The following is an 18970-nucleotide window of genomic DNA, read 5'->3' on the forward strand; positions in this document are numbered from 1 at the left end:
AGATATTCTATTTAACTGAGAATTAAAAAAAATACTTTATATTTTTCATGAGGTTGGCTTTGCTCTCTCTCTCGTCCAGCATATTGAAGTACTTCTTACTGTAAAACTGTACTTAACACTTTTCTGATACGGTGACAAATTGCAAATGAAAGACATAGTGCGAGCATTGATTTATCAAGTTGAAATAAATGTTTGAATTAGGCACAAACAATTTATTTAAACCATTTCCCCTCAAGTACAAAGTTTAACTTAGTGAATTTGTTGATAACAGAGCCTGTAAATTTCTTCAAGGTTTCGGTACAGCCTGAGTATCTTTATTTTCCTGCCAAAATAAAACAAATTCTTCAGCAAAAATGGGAACATCTCTTGGACCTATAGAGTTCAGTAGTTTCTGAAGCAATGTTCATCAGTCTCAGAAAAAAATAAACTTATCTTTTAAAGGGGATTGATTGCAATTAAATATAATATTAAATTATTATTGCTCCAGTGCCTTGGGTTCATTTTGTGTGCTGTGGTAAATTCCATCAATTTGATAAACTTCCACAATATTGTGAGTGTGAAATCACAAACACTGGTTCTTATTGATTCAGAGCATTACATAGAGATTGTTGTTGCCAAACGTAATTAGCATGGTTAGTATCCAGACTTGTGCGTGCATCACCAGCACATTTTGATTACTATGTATGGAAATTCTTTAACTGCAGTTTCTTAATTTTATTTTCAAACAGCATACAAGGTGAGTACAGTGAAAGGTAACATGTAGCCAAACAGCTGTTTAATATGGACAAAAGTGGATAAATTGATATACGGATGGATATACTTCTATCAATAGGCCTGAAAATGTGTCACAAAAGAAAACTGGGAAACCACTTGACCTTTTATTTGTGTATTTACTTCTGTGCAGTTATTGCAGTTAACTCTAGGCACATGTGGGCATTAACATGTTTGCTGCTGCCTGAGAAAATGCTTCATCTTCAAACATGTACCTCATGAATACTGCACATTTAGTCTCCTGCGTTGTCTCCACTGAACAATTGTAAACATTTACTTCTGCATTCGTGTGGTTTCCCACTTTTCCCCTGTTAGTGTGTATTTTTAGCCCTTTGGGAACCCATTTTCTACAGTGTTTATTGTTGGATGGCAGTAGATCTGAAATTGCTTTTACAAACTGTAATTCACTTTAAGCATCTCAAAATTTCTTATCAGGAGATTGCATTCCCCAAACAAAGGCACTGCGAGGAAATATAACAATACATGACAGGGGCAGATGAAACAGGACTTTTATGTCCAATTTCTTCCACTGATAAACTAGTGAAACGCTATGATCCTGTTGCTATATGAGTATTACAAAGTGATCTGCATTTTTGATGATGTAAATTTAGTTTCATCTTAATCACAGAACTGTACTTTCTGCATAAATACCAAAACACACAAGATAAAATGTACAATGCATTGTTTCTCACAATCTAATTTGATCATGGCAGTTTCTTTTCGTTTAGGGGGCATTTTTTATCCAAGAGGACATAAGAAGAGCACCGAGACACATGACAATGCTCAGCATGATTGTAGACAATCTAATGCGTCAGAAAACTAATCAACAAACAGTTGGTATGGTCACAAACACATTTCATTCAACATATTTGATCCAACTTTCTTATAGATTCCTTAAATTCATGAAGCGATGGAGGGGAGGCATGGAGAGGGTGGTTAGGTAAACGGTCAGTAGTTTAAAGGTTTTCTAGTTGGGTTAAAGGTCGCTCTCTCCATAGAGCGCAGTGGAGAAGGCAGTGTAGTCCAGTGCCCCCGGTGGTGCTCCATGGCCGGCGTAAGGCGGCATCCTCATGATGCAATACTCTGCTTGTTCAGGAGGAAGTTCTCTCCTTAGCTCCTCCACTAGTATGTAGGGCTGTGGTGGTGGAAGGAGAATGTGTTTCAGGCATGTAGTACAGATTCAGAAGATTCATGCAAATACCACCCTTTTTCATTTTTAGCTCACGAACAAAATGGTTGCTCATAAATCATCTTGGCACAGCAAATTCTTGGAAATTATGACTGGAAACAAATAGATTAGTGTTGGCTAAGAATATCTGCCCATGTGCCGGTAAGCCACACTAACACAAACACTCAAATATACCTTATCAGCTGCCAGGATCCGGAAGGATGCCACAACCTGCTCGGCAGTGTCTGTATCAGCTGTCTCTCTGGTCATAAAGTCAATGAAAGACTGGAAGGAGACGATTCCAGTACCATTAGGGTCCACCAGCATCATTATACGGGCAAACTCCACCTCTCCCTGAGAAAGGCATGGATGGAGAATGAGAGGAGTATGAACAGTATATGTGTAAAATACAGCAAAGACAAAATTGTGAAGCATCTAATAACACAGCCCCATCCACCCACCATACCAAGTCATATCCCATAGAGATGAGGCAAGCTCTGAAGTCATCAGTGTCCATTGCTCCATTCTTTTTCTACAGTTGGTGGCCAAATTTCAAGTTCACAACATAGGAAACAAAGAGGAAAGTAGAGTCAGGGGAGATCACAGGAAAGATTGAAGCAAAACAAAGGGAAGGCCAGATATAGTATAGTATATATATAGTAGATATACAACTGCATTACACAGTACAGCATATTGTAACTGAATGACTGAAAACTGAATGTATGTATGTACATGTAATATATGCTTTAACTTTTCAAATTTGACACTGACAGATGTTTCGCATTATAATAAATATCACAGAGGAGGAATGCTTTCAACTTTAAGCACATAAGCTCTTGGCTTTTGTGATAAGGCACTGAAGATGGTGAAGATTCCATGATAAATGAGAACTTGAGAACTCAGTAAAGAAGTAATTGTAACATTGCTCATATGCTTGCATGCACACAGTACAACTGCACACTGTATACGCAAACAAAATGTTTCTTATCCGGGCCATTGCTACACAGCAATAGTGTACCAATTTTGTGCCGCAGTTCCTATTTGTTGGGTGTATTATCCATGCTGTTACTCTGGCATAGCGAGACATAATCAGTGAAATTCCTACCGATGTAGCATGAATAAATGAAATAGCATACTTAGATGAACCATTCGTTGTTACGCTTCATGAAAACTGAAAAGGTCGAAAAATTGCATAAAATCTACCTAAATATGGCTTAACATTTCACAGTACAACAACAACAACAACAACAACTGTTTATAATGGATTGTTTGTGATGGCCAAGAGAGAAAAGGAGAAAATCTGTCATCCACCTTCTCCACCAGGCATCACTTTGGGTCGAATGTAGGGTCAGATGCTGAACACTGCTCCTGGATCTGGCAAGAATTCAGCCTCTTGCACACAAACAAACACCAGGGAGGACATTCGGGTCACCGTGCTCACAGTTATAGGACTATCTATAAATACGTGGATACCCTCTGCTCCATTTCTGAATCGCTCAGATTGCTTTAGGTCAGTCACTCAAATGGACAATGTGAGCTGTACCCGGTCAAAGTGGGTGAAAGAGGATCTGAACTCATTCATCTGCTGCTGAGTGATGCCCTTTGCATCCCGGGTCAGGATCTGGGTCTCGATCTCGTTGATGGTTCGGGCGATGGTTGTAAGGAGCAGCTCCCACCCGACACGGATGTGCTGTTGATGGCATACAGAGCAGGCATGTTCAAACAGAGTAGACACACATCAACCAGTTTGATGAATAATGAATGTTTAAAAACTGCATATCTGCAGTAAATGTATGTTTCTTTACCTATTTACACATTTGTGAATTTCAGTATCCATGCAGAGCTGCTATGGGTGTGTGTATGTATTGAATATTTGCAAATACTGTACTGTACATGCACCTACTGTTCATGTCTATCCATGTGTGCATATATTTGTAACACTGTTTGCCACTGCCCTTTACCTCCATAGTGTAGTTGGTGTGTTTGTTATCGAACACCAGGGACTCTTGGATAAGCTGGTGGTCTCCCTCCAACTTATCGATGTTGGGCTTGTAAGCGACAATCACGTGCTCAAATTGCTTCAGCTGGGTCATCTGGTCCTCCAGGGTGCCTCCTATGTCCAGGGAGGAGCGCCCAATTTCCTGTTAGGGTAAGACATGCAACAAGACCAACTTAATTTTTGGCCCAATTTAGATCAAAGACGCTGGTCTAAAGATCTAATGGTTTTGTTACTGATACTGCAGGAAGTCATTTACTTGTGTCTAAGAGTAAATTCTGTCAGGGTCTATATCATTTGATAAAGAAAAATTGTATGTGTATAATAATATTCCGCCATTTTAGTTGGCATTATTCAATTATCGACATCATTATCAGGAAAATCACCATCATTGTACTTCCCTTATGCACAGTGAATTTGAATAGAATTATCTTTCATTTTAGGTCTTTATTTGATTAGACGGAGATAACTGTCAAATTGCTTATGAAGCCTGTATGTCTAACCTCCATCCTGGCCTGTATCCAGGGACCAATGAGATTAGCCTGGGCAGCAAACTGCCGTCTAAGCCTTTCGTGGGCATGCTGGCGTGCCATCTCCTCCTGGAGGGCACCATCCCTCTGAGGAACCAGCTTCTTCACCTAGAAAACACACACATGTACACAGAGGCCTTACATCGTATTGTGAGAAGCTGGCTCCTCCTGAAAAGAGCCATAAGCATTAAACAGAATTTTGCTAATATATTTAGATTATATGCTTTAGATCCTTACTGGACGTTGAGTCCTTCAACTTGGTGATAAAACATTAAAGCGACACTTTACTTTATCTGCAGAGTGTAGACACTGCTGTCCTTGCGCTCCTTTTTTATAATGACTGCTTTTATATGGCCAGACGGCCACTATCTGCATAATGACTTTATACCTCGAAGCATGTGAGTTTTATAGCTGTACCTACCTTTTCCCACTTGTTGAGAAGCTCCTCAGTTGTAATGGTGCTGTAAGGGTTGATAATGTTGGCCTTGATCCCATAGCTCTGGGAAATTTTCTGCACCTCGTTGTGGATTCCCAAGATGGCCTGTCTCTCCACGTCCGCCTCAGGTAGAGTAGCTTTGAACTGGTCATGAGCTGCAATTAGACTCTGGCGGGGGGATAAGGGAAGCCCTGAAATTTTATTACAATTTCAAATTTCTCAAGAGTGATGATATTGTTTTTTGTGGGTTGGGCAGAAAACATTGCTCCCTATACAAAAGTAAACGCCTCAGAGATATTTACAATGAAAAGCAGCAGTCTGCAGCCTGAATAATAAACACCCAAACATGACACATAATCATGGGAAAATGTGAGGATAGTCTTACCTGGGCAGTGAAATATAAAATGCAACTATACTCAAACAAATAGCAGAGTCTGAGTCTACTGCGCTCTGAGTACTGGATGCCTACCTGGACTTCGTCCGTAGTATGCACAATGAACATGTCCTGCAGATCCTCCATGGCTCCTTCCATCCAGTTGTTAAAAGGAGCCGACCTCTTGGCAAACTCCAGGAACAACTGATCAATAGTCTCCAGCAGCTTCTCTGTCCGCTGAAACGATTGCGAGATATAACGTGCAATTTTTGTAGATCTTTTAAATCCTGAACACTTACCTGAACTGAGGAGGAATCATCATGTTCACATCTCACACGCAAATCCGAAAACAAACATTCCCTCACTGTTTTGATGACTAATCCCAGGAGTCATAACACTGGTATGGCCTTGTTAACCCCCAATTTTAGCTTGGTTGTTGCTGACAGAGTTCCACCCCTCAGCAGAGGATGGTGGGGAGCAGGAGACAGACAGAAAACAGACCCCTGTCCCTGTCATTCAGACTTAATCCTTGGCCCTTTTCCCGGGCCCTCACACATTTGCAGGTCTGGAATGGCCAGCATGGATCAGAGGAAGTGGCCAGTGGGCTTTGAGCCAGTCCCTTCCCTGGACAGGACTCTTACATCTATTTCTCCTTTATCCCCTACACACTCCAATTTTACCCCTCCTATCTGGGTCAGGGATTTTAAAGGGGATCCAATTATCTCTCCTCATCAATCAATTGTGTCACTTGACTGTTTAGATGTCAATGACAGACACCTAAATATGCTTACACTGACATTTTGATTAAATTGGTTGCGGATGCATCTTAATTCTGCCTCTACTGTGGTCAGTGTGAGACATTAGCACACTCTTGTGGGGTCTTACCAAGTTATAACATGAAAAGAAATCAATCCAAGTTTAAGGAACTCACTAGCTAACATGGAAAAACATTAAGCCTATGAGGAAAAACTGGTCAAACGGTTATGAATGCTATTCATCATGTTGACAACCTTGAATGTTGCCCATACCTCCAGTGCCTCTCGCCTCTTCTGAGTCAGGGTTCCCAGTTTGTCCCACAAGTCACAGATACTCTGGCAACGCCGGTTCACAGCAGCCACGTCATGGTAGTCCAGCTCACTGGAAAAAACAAAGAATGTACTGGTGTTCATTTCAGTTATGGAGAAGAGTTTTATAGTGTCAGGCATTTAGGTGCACTTTTCCAAAAAAAAAAAAAAAATATAAAAAGCCAGTGGCAAATGTCAGATATAATTGTTTACTCCCAACTAGAAAGACCTGACATTATAAACTGCTAAGATTTATAGTGTAAATTGAAGGCTGCACTCCCAAAACTTGATTAACTGCAGCTATATATTGTTTAACTGAACTCTTATGAAAATTAGGGTTTAAAACATTTAAAAAAAAAAAAAAAAAAAAAGTCTTGACATGCACTAGCTTATGGGTGCTACTATAAACAGTTCTGAACACTAGGGCATGTTTGGATTTCTTTCCATGGCCACTGACCTTTGCAAGTTCAGTTACATTTATCCTCATGAATGAGGCTCTCGAACAGCTAAGACTACCACCGAGTCTGTGCCAGACTGGGTTTCAGTTTTCTAACACTGGTACCTGAAGCTGCCCCTGCGGCTTTGAAGACATTGGCAAACGTGAAGACAAGACACCACACAGGAGAATATTTTAGCATTTTGTTTATTTCATTACTTGAATGCAGATACACATTTCAGAGTAAACTGAAGGAACTACTGTTTAAGACTTGTGTCTAGCGGCCGCCATAGTGCATCACTGGGAACCTCCTGGGTCTGAGGGGAGATAACTGGACTTTGAGCAATGGGGAAGTGGTATCTCTCATAATGGACGTCATCCCAGTGGTCTATCCCACTTTCGTAGTCTGACTCAAAGTGTGAGAAAGTGCCAGGAGGAAGCTGGCCAGTCAAGAAGAGGTAGTACTTGCTTGGTCCAACTGGGCTCACTGCTGGTGGAGCCGGTTGCAAATTGCTGTTAGATGTGGGAGGATTGTACAGCTCAAATGGTGGCAGACGCATTAAGCTTTCTGATTCCCTTGCTCGACTTCCATGTGCATAGATGGGTTCTTCAGTTTCAGTCTCCCTCTCTTCATTTCCATGCTCAAGGACAGATTCATAGTGATCCAACTCACCGGCCTGGAAGAGAGGTCCAGGATATGGAGGAGGTGGAGGCGGCACCAAGTTTAGCTCCTCAGTTTCCCTTTCCTCGGTACCATGCACCAAGTTGTCTTCATAGTGCGCAAGCTCACCTGCCTGAAACAAAGGTGGAGGGGGAGGAAGGCCAATGCCAGGTCTGGGCTGAGATGTTCTGGACACACTGTGGGCAGTTGTTGACTCTTCCACAGGGTCCCAACCAGGAGCCACATTCCATGAAGCCTCACTGGAGGGGCGTGCAGTCAGCCTGGATCTCACAGGACTAGGATACCTTCTCTCTGGGTTATGGAGGAATGAAACAGCAGGATGATTCATAGTGGAAGGCTGAATAGGAGCACCGTGAGATGAGCTATAATGGAGGCCAGGAGGCACCTCCATGTTAGACCTGCTGCCCTCATAATTTGGCTGGCTCCAGTCTGGAAGAAGGAAAAAAAAAAAGGGGGGGGGGGGCATCATGTTTGTAAGCATCTATGGACATGTATAGTCAAGTTGCAGTTGTCTTTACCTTTTTTAGCAGGGAAGCAATGGACATTCCAACTTAACAGTGCAATGAGGAGCAACTGACTGTAAAAGAAAACAGCACAGTCAAAAATTTGAGAAAACTAAACAACCCGCAAATAGAGAATGAACAAGCAAACATAGTCATTTAACTGTCACATACCTTGCAGGAACCCGTGCAGCCATTTTGCTTGTCAGCTGAAATGATATCTTCCTCTCCCAGAGCGCTGGTTAAATATGAAACAGGAAATACTCTGTGGCCAATCCCAGACTGAGAAGGTAACGGTGGACAGGTGCGTCACATCATTGACTGCTGATTGAAATTGTCAGCATGCCAGTGAACCACACCCTTCACCCTTGTATCTTTGTGTTGAGATATACTGTCCTTTAGTGACAGGCACCTTGTTAAGAAGAAGAGGGTTGAAGCAATTTTTCATGACTACTTTTTCCAAACTGGTTTAAAATCATCTTGCATGTAAATCGCAGTTTGAGGACAGTGAGATCATATTATTCCAACTTTCTTCTTCAACTGTCTTAAATGTGAACAAACAGATGAAATGTTTATGGGACCGCTGAAGTGTTGCAAATTCTCTATGGGGGCAGTGCTATTACTATTAGAATAATAGGCTTTTAGAATAATATTTACAGGAGAGAAATAGAAAACAAAACCACCAATCTCCCAAATGCTATGTTTGGCAGGAGTGAAAACATACCCCTGGGCCTCCATGACATATGACTGCAAACATCTGCTATAGGGAGTACGTACTTTAGTTCCTGTGCAATGGCGGCAATCTGCTCCACTCTGTCCTGGTGGGCTGCCAAGTCACTCTCAAAGGCCTCATGTTTTCGAAGCAATGCTCTGATTTCTGTCAGAGTGGCTGTTTCATAGTCCTTCTGGGAGAGGATCAGTTCTTTACCTGGATATCACAAATAGGCAAAGAGAGAAAAGGATGAGGTAAAAGAAACGCACAACTATTTAATGAATAGGTTAGGTTTAAACACAGGCCTTATTTGGCCATTGCAGATGGAGAAAATGACCTGTTACACTCCACTATAGGCTGATTATATTGGACAGACTAAAACCCTCGATCAAATCTCATTACGAACGAGTCTAAACAAACCCTGAGGTTAAATGAAACCCTTGAACACTGAAAAGCAGGCGGAGAAGCAGGAATGCAGATGCCTGTAGATAAACAAGGAGCTAATAAGTCAAGATAAACAGATGAACATGCAGACATATGGACATAGCCGTGAGTGACAGACACAACAGCAGCCCATCCAGACAGTTAAAAAGCCAAATGCACTTCAACTGACCACTGGCCCAGTTCTCATGATTGGTGGCTTTTTGGCGAAACTTTTCTGCCAGGTGGTCCAGCCTCTCGAGCCTACGTATCTCTGTGAGGAGCCACTCCTCGTAGCCTTTCTCTGCCTGCTCCAGGCCCTGCCATGCACTGGCTATGTCCTGTAAACAAAATGAAAATGAAAAATCACCATTGAAATTAACTCACTTAAGAAGTTTACAATTTATTCAACCATAGCAAATCGGAAAAAATTGCTAAATATTATTTGAAGTTGCAAACAAAGTATAAAACAAATCCCCCTCTGTTGGTACAATGCCAGTTCCTGCTACTCCTTAGTCCTGTGTAAGATGGAACCTCTTAAGCATTTGCCTTAAGACTAATGTGGCAGAATGTGATATAAGGCACATTAATAGTGGTGCACACAATCACAAACACTTCTTCAACTGTTTAATTGTAAGCAGAGCAAGAATTTGGAGTCGTGACTTACAGATACCATCTTCCCCTCAGAGGGCATAAAGGCAGGGCGATTGCTGATGCGCAATTTGGTCTGCAGGGTGTTGAAGTTAATTTCCAGCTGGCACTTCTCCTGCACCTTAGGGGGCTTATGCTGGCGTCTGTAGTCCCTGAAATCCTCCAGCTTCCGCTGCATCTCTGCCATGGTCTTCTCTGGGGTCCGGTTCTCCAGCCAGGGAGTGGTGCGGCGGATCCACTCCAGCAGCTGAGAAACACAAGGACAACATGGGAATAAGCTGGGAGGAAAGAGCGCTCCATGTTAAGATAGTAGTATGTCAGGAAGACTGATGAATTATTCAGTTTTTCAACAGATGGGTCTCAGCTTATCACACAAATGCAATTCATTAATGCGGGAAAGAAAGGTTTTTTAATCTAAACCTATGTTTGTTCTGTATACACCAGATTAAGTTTAGTTTCAGTTTGAAAAGAAAAACAATGGATTGATTTCACAAAGTGTCATCATCATACAAGAGGATATTTCTTTAATGAAATTTGAAATCTTACTTTACCTCACTGGCCAGTCTCTCATACTCCTCCATCAGTTTCTCATTCTCCTGGTTTACACCGAGCACCTTACAGATCCTGTTGGCAGCCGTCTCTGCCTGAGAGCACAGGGCACGAGAATGATGTAATTACATCAGCAAAGTAGCACAGTGGGCCATGCTCCCATTCATCCTTCCAATATGCCTAAATAATATTCTCACAATACATTTTTTGATCAGAATGAAATATCAAAATCAAACTGACAATAGAGTTCTGCACCTGACTCTGTCCTATAAATACATATGGACTGTACAGGAGAAACAGGGATAGCTAACTCATCTGAAAATACAAATTGGTAAAGGGATAGGATCAAGCAACTATACCTGCTCAGCTCCAGCAAAAGCATGGTAAAAGCAGGACACATAGGTCATGATAGCTCTTTCATCAGGCTTGGGGGTGTTGATGATATCTACGGCATTGAGAGGGATGAAAAGTCAAGTGAAAAAAAGGGAAAAATCAAATAAGTGGAAAATTACTTTGAAGAACGGAAGAAGGCAGAAACATCCACTGTCAGTCTACTTTGAGCTTTTAATTTATTGTGGCTTCTGATCTATACAGATATATAATTACAGAAGCAATTATACTGTTGAGACAGATTTCAAAGAACCGGATATGAGATAAAATTGGGATAAAGTTTAACATTTCAATTCAAAAACTCATTTTTGGCTTCTGTTCCATAAAACATTACCTTCAGCGTCCAGCATTTTGGGAATGTCCAGGTGTTTCTCAGCTATTTCAAAAGCCAGGTTCAGGTTCCCCAGAGGATCATCCTAAATAAAGAAACACAATTCTACATCACTGAACAGCAATGCCGGACTTAAAATGCCACTGCGCTGACCTCCATGCTATGGTGGACACATTATACTCTCACCACCAACTGTACATGCATATTAACCTAATAGCACTTGTTTTTGAATTTACATTTGATATAGCCTCTAGACAACACTTACAATAGACTTTTTTTTTCTTACTTCTTAGGTCTTTCCCATGTTGATTATTGTAGTTTGATCAGTTGGATGAAACCATCAACTCTCCATGGGAAAGTCACTTGTTATAATTTTTTCAAATCCATAACCTTTATAGATTTTTTTTACATGTTTTGCTTTTATTTGACAACTACAAAAGTAGTAACCTGCCTGTAACATGTCAAAGTGAGGTCTTCAAGATGAGAGATGACAAAAGCAAGCAAATCTTAACATTCATGAATCTGCTACCAGAAGGTGTTTGTTATCTTTATTTTATAAATGACTTGAACAACTAAATTATTATGATACATTGTCATAAATTAATCAGGAAATGAATGAACTCACTACAGTTAACATTATATATTTTCTTGTTATAATTTTCTTATTTTCTTTTCTCTCACAAGTGACTCTGACAGGAGAAACCAAGTGTTTTAACAGAGTGGGTGTGGTGAATCAAGCTAACAGCTGACAGTGAACCCTCCCCTGCTGATGGAATAGTCAGTGAGAGTGCAATGAGGTAAAGGGATCATGCTATCATGCTGCTGCTATTGTCCCTATCTCTGTAACACTGTTCCATAAAGGTAGGGGGTGAGGGTTGGCACACTACATGACAGGGCCAGCTGCTCACAGATCCAGTGCAAGACAGACAGACAGATGGATAGGGTAGTAAATTGATGGTGGAATGGAGAGATGGATGGATGGATGGATGGATGGATGGATGGATGGATGGATGGATGGATGGATGGATGGATGGATGGATGGATGGATGGGTGGATAGAAGGATACCCCGGGTCCTCTGTGTGTGTGTGTGTGTGTGCCCCTGACCAGAGTTGGTTCAGCAGGCTGTAACACTGCAAGCTTAACGAACACGCTCACCTGGAGCCAGACTCAACAGCTGCCTGGCACACAATGAAACTGTCTCCTGGCAGAGTGAGCAGAACTGAGAAGCCTCGGTGTGACTGAGTGAGTGAATATGTATGTCAAAAAAGAGGGGAAAATGAGAAAAAGCAGTAGAGAGAAATAGATATAGTGCACTGTGCGCGTGCCTCTTCACTCATATTTAGCTCGAGTAGCCTCTCCTACTTGTGAAAATAAGACACCATCCTTATAGTGATACTTAAGATTTGACTAAGAAATATCACAGTAGTCATTTCATTTCATCTTCATGACTTACACGAGGGCCGGCAGCCTCTAACTGGGGAACACTATGTGACAATGTGGACAATAGCAGAAGTAAAAGCTAAGCCTGAGCTCTGCAGGGACTAGGCTCATGTTTCTGTGACTATTCAGGGTCAACTCCAAGTCAGGCCAGTGCGTTGTGTGCTGAAAAGTGAGTGCCTCTGTTTCCAAAACAAATGAAAATGTCAGTCTTCCCAACCAGCCATGGTGTTCCCCTACTATACATATACAGTACTGGGCCAAATTTGGCCTGGGCAAAGAAAATTTTCCTGTTTTTACTGGTTTTTAAACCCTGAAAATTGTATTTACTTTATTTATAATATAATAATATAGTATAATTTATTTAAATATGTGCTTCAGACATTCAATGGATGAAATCACTATAAAACCTTACAGGCTTATATCAAATCAGACCTTGCCATGGAAGAGTGAATCCTCATATTTTCACACAACAGCCTTCCCGTCTGGCAAAGACAGCACCTTCTACCACGAGGGAAAGGGTGCGTTACATTATTGTTTCTTGACAGACATGGGAGGGCTGTCAGCCGCGCTCTCTAACTCTGCAAATAAGAAGCACAGCTCAACGAGGCCCTCATCTGTTCACACACAAACATTAAGAGTCCGGGGAATCCATTAAACCCACAACATTCAAAGGAGCTGTGGATTTGTTTGATCTGAAAAACACTAAAAGCTCAGGTAATACTATGCACACACACACACCCATATGCTAGACACTGTGTAGGGCTGTAAATGGATGAGAAATGTCAAACTGCATTCATTTGTCACATTCTGCAGCTGGACAAGCCTTGTTTTGCATATTTATCACCGTGTGTCGTTAACAAGAGGTCACATGTCACCGCCATTAACCCCCGTGTTGTGACGGGCACAGTAGGGTGCACAACAAAATGGACCGAAGCAATAGTCTTTTTCATGCTCATTATGCTGAAATTGTGTATCAAGTAAACTGCTTTAGTTAAGAGTAATGAAGCATGAGGTGAGACTAAATGAATACACACTGCTGGGAAGCAGAAACACATCCATAAATTAACGCAGCATTATATCCATTAGCCAAATAAAACACTGTTTATCTACAGCAAACATTACTGCACAGAGTGTCTGCCTATGACAACTGAGTGGACTTCTCATGGACAGGTCATTTCACCTCAAATATCTTACATGTTTATGTAAACAATATGGAGCTGGTCCTATAAAATGATGCAGAATTCGAAGCGTTTCTAAATGAATATCAATCAAAATAGCAACACAGAATATTAGAAAAGATAGAGTTCAAATGCAGCCTTACAAATATAGACTACTTCTCCTCAGTGATTCACAACATAACGTCATAAAAAGTACCAGAAAGTGCCATTAATCTGAGTTCAGTGTGCGTTTGTATCCATCAGTTCACACTGTGACAGAAGTGTTAATTTTGTGGAGATCAGTGTGTTAGTGTTTGGGGCTGAAACACAGCATCCTGGTTACAGGTGAAACCACACGACACCTTGTTGAGCTTAGAGTAGTCGAGGAGGTCGGGTCTGTGTCTATGAATCAGGGCGCAGAAGGCCAGGCCATCCTTCCAGCTTCACCAGCCGACGAGCAGAGAGAACCAACATGTCAGTTCAGAGGAAGCTTACTAACTGGACTCAGAGATGAAGCTGCTGGAGTCCACTTCCAGCATTTAGCATAAGAGGTTCGACAGCACTTTGCTGTTGCCAAACTCAAGCCTTGATATTTTGTATTGTTTATTTGTCTGATAGCATCTGACATGATGCTATCAGATGAACTTATTCAGTGTACAAATGCACACTGTTATAATACATTGTCTTGTATGCCCAAATGAAATGAAAGTAATATTTTGGATTATGTGCTGACATTCATCATCCTTTTGCTTGGAATATGACAAGATGGTAGAGAATTAGAGGACAACTTAGATTAACTATCAAGCACGTAAACTATAACCAAATCACTATAACCAAACAGCGTTTAAGACTCACTGAGCAGTATTTAGTGTGTGAAACACTGACCTGACATGGAAGTTTTGGACATTGACATTCCTGTAGGGGGCAGTCTTTCTCTGACACCACAGGAGAAGACCTTCCTTGGCAGATGTTTCTGAGGAGAAAGTGAATTCACCGGGACTGGTTTCATAGAATTGATTTAACTGTATAATGTGATTCTGCACAGGTCACAGATTGTTTTTCCCTTTAAAACTCTCCAATGTACATTTTACACCATTACATGTTGTGCATGTCTGCACTCAGTTGTCTGTAGAACATTGACTAGATCGGGATTCTATGGATTTCATTTCTCACCTTCCACAGAAATGTCCTGAATGGCGAAGCGGAGGATGATAGTCCAGATCATTCCAAGAGTCATCTTTACATTTCCATCCACAATCTCTGAAAGGCAAACAAAATCTGATTATCACTCCACTCTGATGGAGTGCACTATATTCATAAATACAGGAGGGCTTTGGGTACCTTCAGCTCCGATGGAGACCAGTTTCACGCCTTTGCTTGTGATGAAGTCCAGTGCTTTGTTGACGTTAGCAATCTTGTGAAACCGCATCTTCCCTCTGTCTGGCTTGGGTAACCTCTCTCCTGCAAACACAAACATAAACAATTGTTAAAAGAATACAATTATATCACATGAACTACAGTGAACATGGCTATAATGTGCACATTATTATGGTATAGCAGCACAAAGAATAAATCACTGAAATAAACTGAGGAAACATGAAGTTATAAAAGAAACATTCTCCTTTAGTGATCTAACCTGAGATAACTTCCAGAAGCAGCATGAGCTTTAGTCCATTCCTGAAGTCTTCCTCAATGTTTTCAATTTGAGTACCAGCTTTCCTCAGGTGGGAGTTACACCAGGCTGTGAAGGTCTAACAGGAAAGGGACAAATCCATGACAACGCCAGTTATTTCTGCACTTCCTGTGACACTCTGCCGATGCACCACAATTCATAGTTTGAAGTCCTAAAAGCGAGTTGGTCTTCAACTCCATTTGAATTCCCCTTTACATTACATGGCCTACACTATGATATTCCTCTCTGCAGTAGAGCTAAATAAACTGAGGCAGCTAACAGCTTAACAAGTCTTTACTTCAGGACTATATACCAAATCGATGTTAACCTCTTTGACCAGTGCTACATTTTCAAATTAACCCTCAGTGACCCATTAGTGTCCAGTTTCCACTTTTTCCTGCAATAGTTCCACAGCTAACAAGCATCAGTACAAATGTGCTCCATGTGTGGTACTGAAATACTGTAAATCAAGTTAAGACAGGCTGATTGTCTTTCTCCTCCTATTTTTATAAAGTCTCTCAATAGCCAGCAGCAGAGTTCACGGGCGCTCAGCGCTTTACGGATGAAAGCAGGGGGCCGACCACAGAGCACATTCCGACCGATATAAGGTGTTAAATTTAGACCGCTCTGCTGTGCCTCACGATAAGAGACGGGGAGGAAAAACGTCAAAACGTCTCGCCATGTCAACAACATGAGTGAAAATGTCACGTGGATCCAGAGAAAGTTTTCCCCACACGTCACTCTCTGTCACTATTTTGCCTCTTCTGATGTGACTGGTTCCAGGGGCAGAGAGATAGTTTTATCACAGTACACGCATGCTGGTCTTCCTGGTGACACCCTTTACCATGCTGAGCTACGAAGACAGGCAGGATGGAAGCATAGTTAAAATTTCACATTCATAATCATGTTAAGGATATGCCACAAAAATGTTAACCCCTGCTCCTACTTCAATTAAAAAACAAAAAACAAAAACAAGACAATGCTGCGTAATGTAAGCTATGTGGATGCTAGACTTGTTGATGACATTTTGCTCTTTTACTTCCCACCTTCACAAAGACAAATGGGTCCTTTTACATGAGTGTATTTTATATATGTAGTTTATTGGCTGAGAAATAAATTCAGCAAAGTGACATTGCTTGATGAATTTATTATAACACTTTTTCCAACCCCGATTCTTACGAATCCTTATGCCCAGTTGGACTGCATCTGGGTGCCTGGCCAGCCACTCAGGCTTCCCCTCTGGGTGCCGGTTCAAAAACAGAATATTACCAGCTTTAGAGCAGATCACATTGACCACAATGGCCTTCCCCAGGGTGTATGTGACATTGAACTGCTGCCCTCCTTGTTAAAAAAACGTGGCCTGCTGGCCCTCCAAATTTGACTCAGCCACAATGACAGCACCCTGCTGCCCACTTTCCAAGCCCCCTGCCTCCCTCTCCAGCACTACTGACCAGTGACGATTAAAGCTAAAAATATTTATGAATCACATCCAGCAAGGACCAACCCTATGGCTGCCTTTCGGGCCTCACTAGGTCAGAGGCTGGCAGGCTGTGTCCAGGAGGGGTGGAAAAACATGAGAACTGAATGTTCGTGCTGAAAAGACAGAGCCTTGTGAATGGATCATAATGTTTTTTTTTTTTATTCTTCGTTCATGTTGAACTCCTATTTAACTTACATGAGCATATTCACTACTTATCCATAACAATGTTGCACTTTCACTTAATGTAACACAGCCCAATGGAAGTGCAGAGTCCGAACGGGCACTGAATCCTTATCAATCTCCATGATAAACCGGTAATAGACTCAAAAAGGTCCAAATAAGCAGAGTCACATTAATATCCACCGAAGGAAAGCTACCCCAGCTGCTGGTAGGCTTTGAAATAAGCCCTCTGCACCATGGCTTGAGCTGGATGAGAGATTTATGGCTGCTGGAGTGAAATTATTTTTAAAAAATCAACTAAAAGTGTCCCCTAATGAAGCAAAGAAAATCCTTGTGGCAACATTACTGCTCATTGTTAGTGTCTAGCAGGAGTACATGATGAGCTGGTTGGGCCCAGATCAACTTCATCTGCCTCAGTGCCAAAAAGAAACTCTATACCAATGTTACTGTGTGCAGCCAGCAATGATGCTTTATCAGTTCTGATGATTTTGAACAGCTGCTTCCACAAGCAAGCCACTCTCCAATGAGCACTTGTCAACTCCAAATTATAATCAGTAAAAAGATAAACACTGGGAAAATAGCTGTGCATATGGACCAGGGACCTGCCTATCGTGTTGCTGCCTTGTGTTACCAGAAATACACAGTTTTGTCATCCCTGCAGGGGCCGCAAGAGGTTATGGGCATTGAACTGATGGCCTCCAGTTGTGCAAAAAAGATGCACTTTTAAGGCTCTGGCCAACTTTTAAAGCCCTAAAACCAACTGACAATGTGGGAGGCCGGGGCTATATTGAGTTGAGCTGGTCCCAGTACAATATTCCTGCGTGGTTTCTATAAACAAAAGAATTCCGCACCAAGGACACTGGATTAACCCTACTATAATGCCTTTTGGTCCCGGGGTTAAAATTAGATGGAGCGTCCATTCTAATCCCAAGAGCGTCATCATGTGTTAGGAGCATCTGTTGACAGCTCGCATTCCGCGCGTATCAGCCCGCAGAGCCGCTGGAGGGCAGGGCTATTGTTAGCTGGTACCCACCGCATCCGTCAGTCAAGCCTCCCTCCCCGGACCCCGGATGCTTCACGTCTGCGGCAAGTAACTACAACCACGCCGGAAGTTAAAGTAATGCTGTCCTTCAAAATAAAGCTACACTCTAAACCTTGAGCCGTTCATTCCACTAGCCATGCGTGCGTTGTTAAGTTATTAACGGCACTTTTCCCTTTCAACTACACACACACACACACACACGCAATGATAGTTTAGAAATATAGGAGGTAAATGCTTTATCAATATGGTTCGCATTTTAGCAATTCGCTATGTTTGATCCGGTCAACGCTTTTATTTTGACAATGTTAACCGGAAGTTAAAGTATTTACTATGCCTAGCTTGACGGAGTTGAACTATGTTGTGCGATGCTTTATAAGCAAATTACTGGCTTATATTTATATGAAAATATCAAATATTAATAAAACAAACTTTTTTCAACTTTGAAAATAAGCTTCTAATGTAATTCTGAGCCACAACTCGGGTATAGTTTTCTCCTTTACACCCACAGATTTAGCTAGGATTCAGTTCAGTTTAATCATTTTGTTCTTTCTTTGACTTACTTTCCTCTGCTGTTGCTCCCAGGCGGGGTCCAGCAGCATGTCCCTGTCCCACTCATCCTCCTGTATCATGTACTCCTCCTCGTAGCCGTTATCATAGCGCACAGTGGTCTCCACCTGGGTCATCATCATCATTGTGCCGCTGTTTTCTTGTTCCCCCGAAATTCAAACGCGTTATCCTTTTACTGTAATACTGAGGAGAGGGGGGGGGGTGGTTTCCTGACTTTCTCTTCTCCGAGCTGCTGCTGTTCTGCTGCTGCTGCTTCTCTGTCACTCTCGCACACTTGCCCTTGTCCTCCCGACCTGACAGACGTCTGGCCCCGGTTGCCACAGATGAACGAGCGACGTTATCATTAGTACTGGACAGTCATGTGATGCCTTCATACCTTCCCTAAAATCCCCATCACTCACACCACCCACATCCACCCACCC

The 18970-nt window shown here is 41.9% G+C and overlaps 2 protein-coding genes across 2 annotated transcripts; both read right to left on the reverse strand.

The window, feature by feature from the left end:
• Positions 1-699: 699 nt before the first annotated feature.
• Positions 700-18885, reverse strand: actn2b (actinin, alpha 2b). The gene is made up of 21 exons (XM_071480287.1): positions 18542-18885; positions 15244-15358; positions 14949-15068; positions 14781-14867; positions 14493-14580; positions 13970-14048; positions 11013-11094; positions 10648-10733; positions 10291-10383; positions 9756-9986; positions 9282-9429; positions 8734-8884; positions 6303-6411; positions 5371-5511; positions 4887-5069; positions 4439-4573; positions 3901-4080; positions 3483-3629; positions 2406-2471; positions 2135-2293; positions 700-1906 (listed from the first exon to the last, which is right to left on the reverse strand). The coding sequence occupies exons 1-21, from the start codon at positions 18671-18673 to the stop codon at positions 1748-1750; spliced, it is 2691 nt and encodes an 896-aa protein (XP_071336388.1). The 5' UTR covers positions 18674-18885; the 3' UTR covers positions 700-1747.
• Positions 6966-8168, reverse strand: LOC139622744 (uncharacterized). The gene is made up of 3 exons (XM_071480296.1): positions 8131-8168; positions 7975-8033; positions 6966-7885 (listed from the first exon to the last, which is right to left on the reverse strand). Exons 1-3 carry the CDS (start codon positions 8151-8153, stop codon positions 7032-7034), a joined length of 936 nt encoding a protein of 311 aa, XP_071336397.1. The 5' UTR covers positions 8154-8168; the 3' UTR covers positions 6966-7031.
• Positions 18886-18970: the final 85 nt, after the last annotated feature.

This window comes from Trachinotus anak, unplaced genomic scaffold (assembly GCF_046630095.1).
Source record: "Trachinotus anak isolate AG129_WGS33_773 ecotype Australia unplaced genomic scaffold, CSIRO_AGI_Tana_v1 ptg000007l, whole genome shotgun sequence".
NCBI lineage: Eukaryota > Metazoa > Chordata > Actinopteri > Carangiformes > Carangidae > Trachinotus > Trachinotus anak.

Coding starts and splice junctions, on each gene's coding strand:
- LOC139622744 (XM_071480296.1), bottom strand. CDS start 8,153: ATGGCTGCACGGGTTCCTGCAAG. Junction 8,034..8,130: donor GCTGCACGGGTTCCTGCAAG/GTATGTGACAGT, acceptor TTTCTTTTACAG/TCAGTTGCTCCTCATTGCAC. Junction 7,886..7,974: donor TTGCTTCCCTGCTAAAAAAG/GTAAAGACAACT, acceptor TCCTTCTTCCAG/ACTGGAGCCAGCCAAATTAT.
- actn2b (XM_071480287.1), bottom strand. CDS start 18,673: ATGATGATGATGACCCAGGTGGAGACCACTGTGCGCTATGATAACGGC. Junction 9,430..9,755: donor CTGAGGGGAAGATGGTATCT/GTAAGTCACGAC, acceptor TTTTGTTTACAG/GACATAGCCAGTGCATGGCA. Junction 2,294..2,405: donor TCTCTATGGGATATGACTTG/GTATGGTGGGTG, acceptor TGCCTTTCTCAG/GGAGAGGTGGAGTTTGCCCG.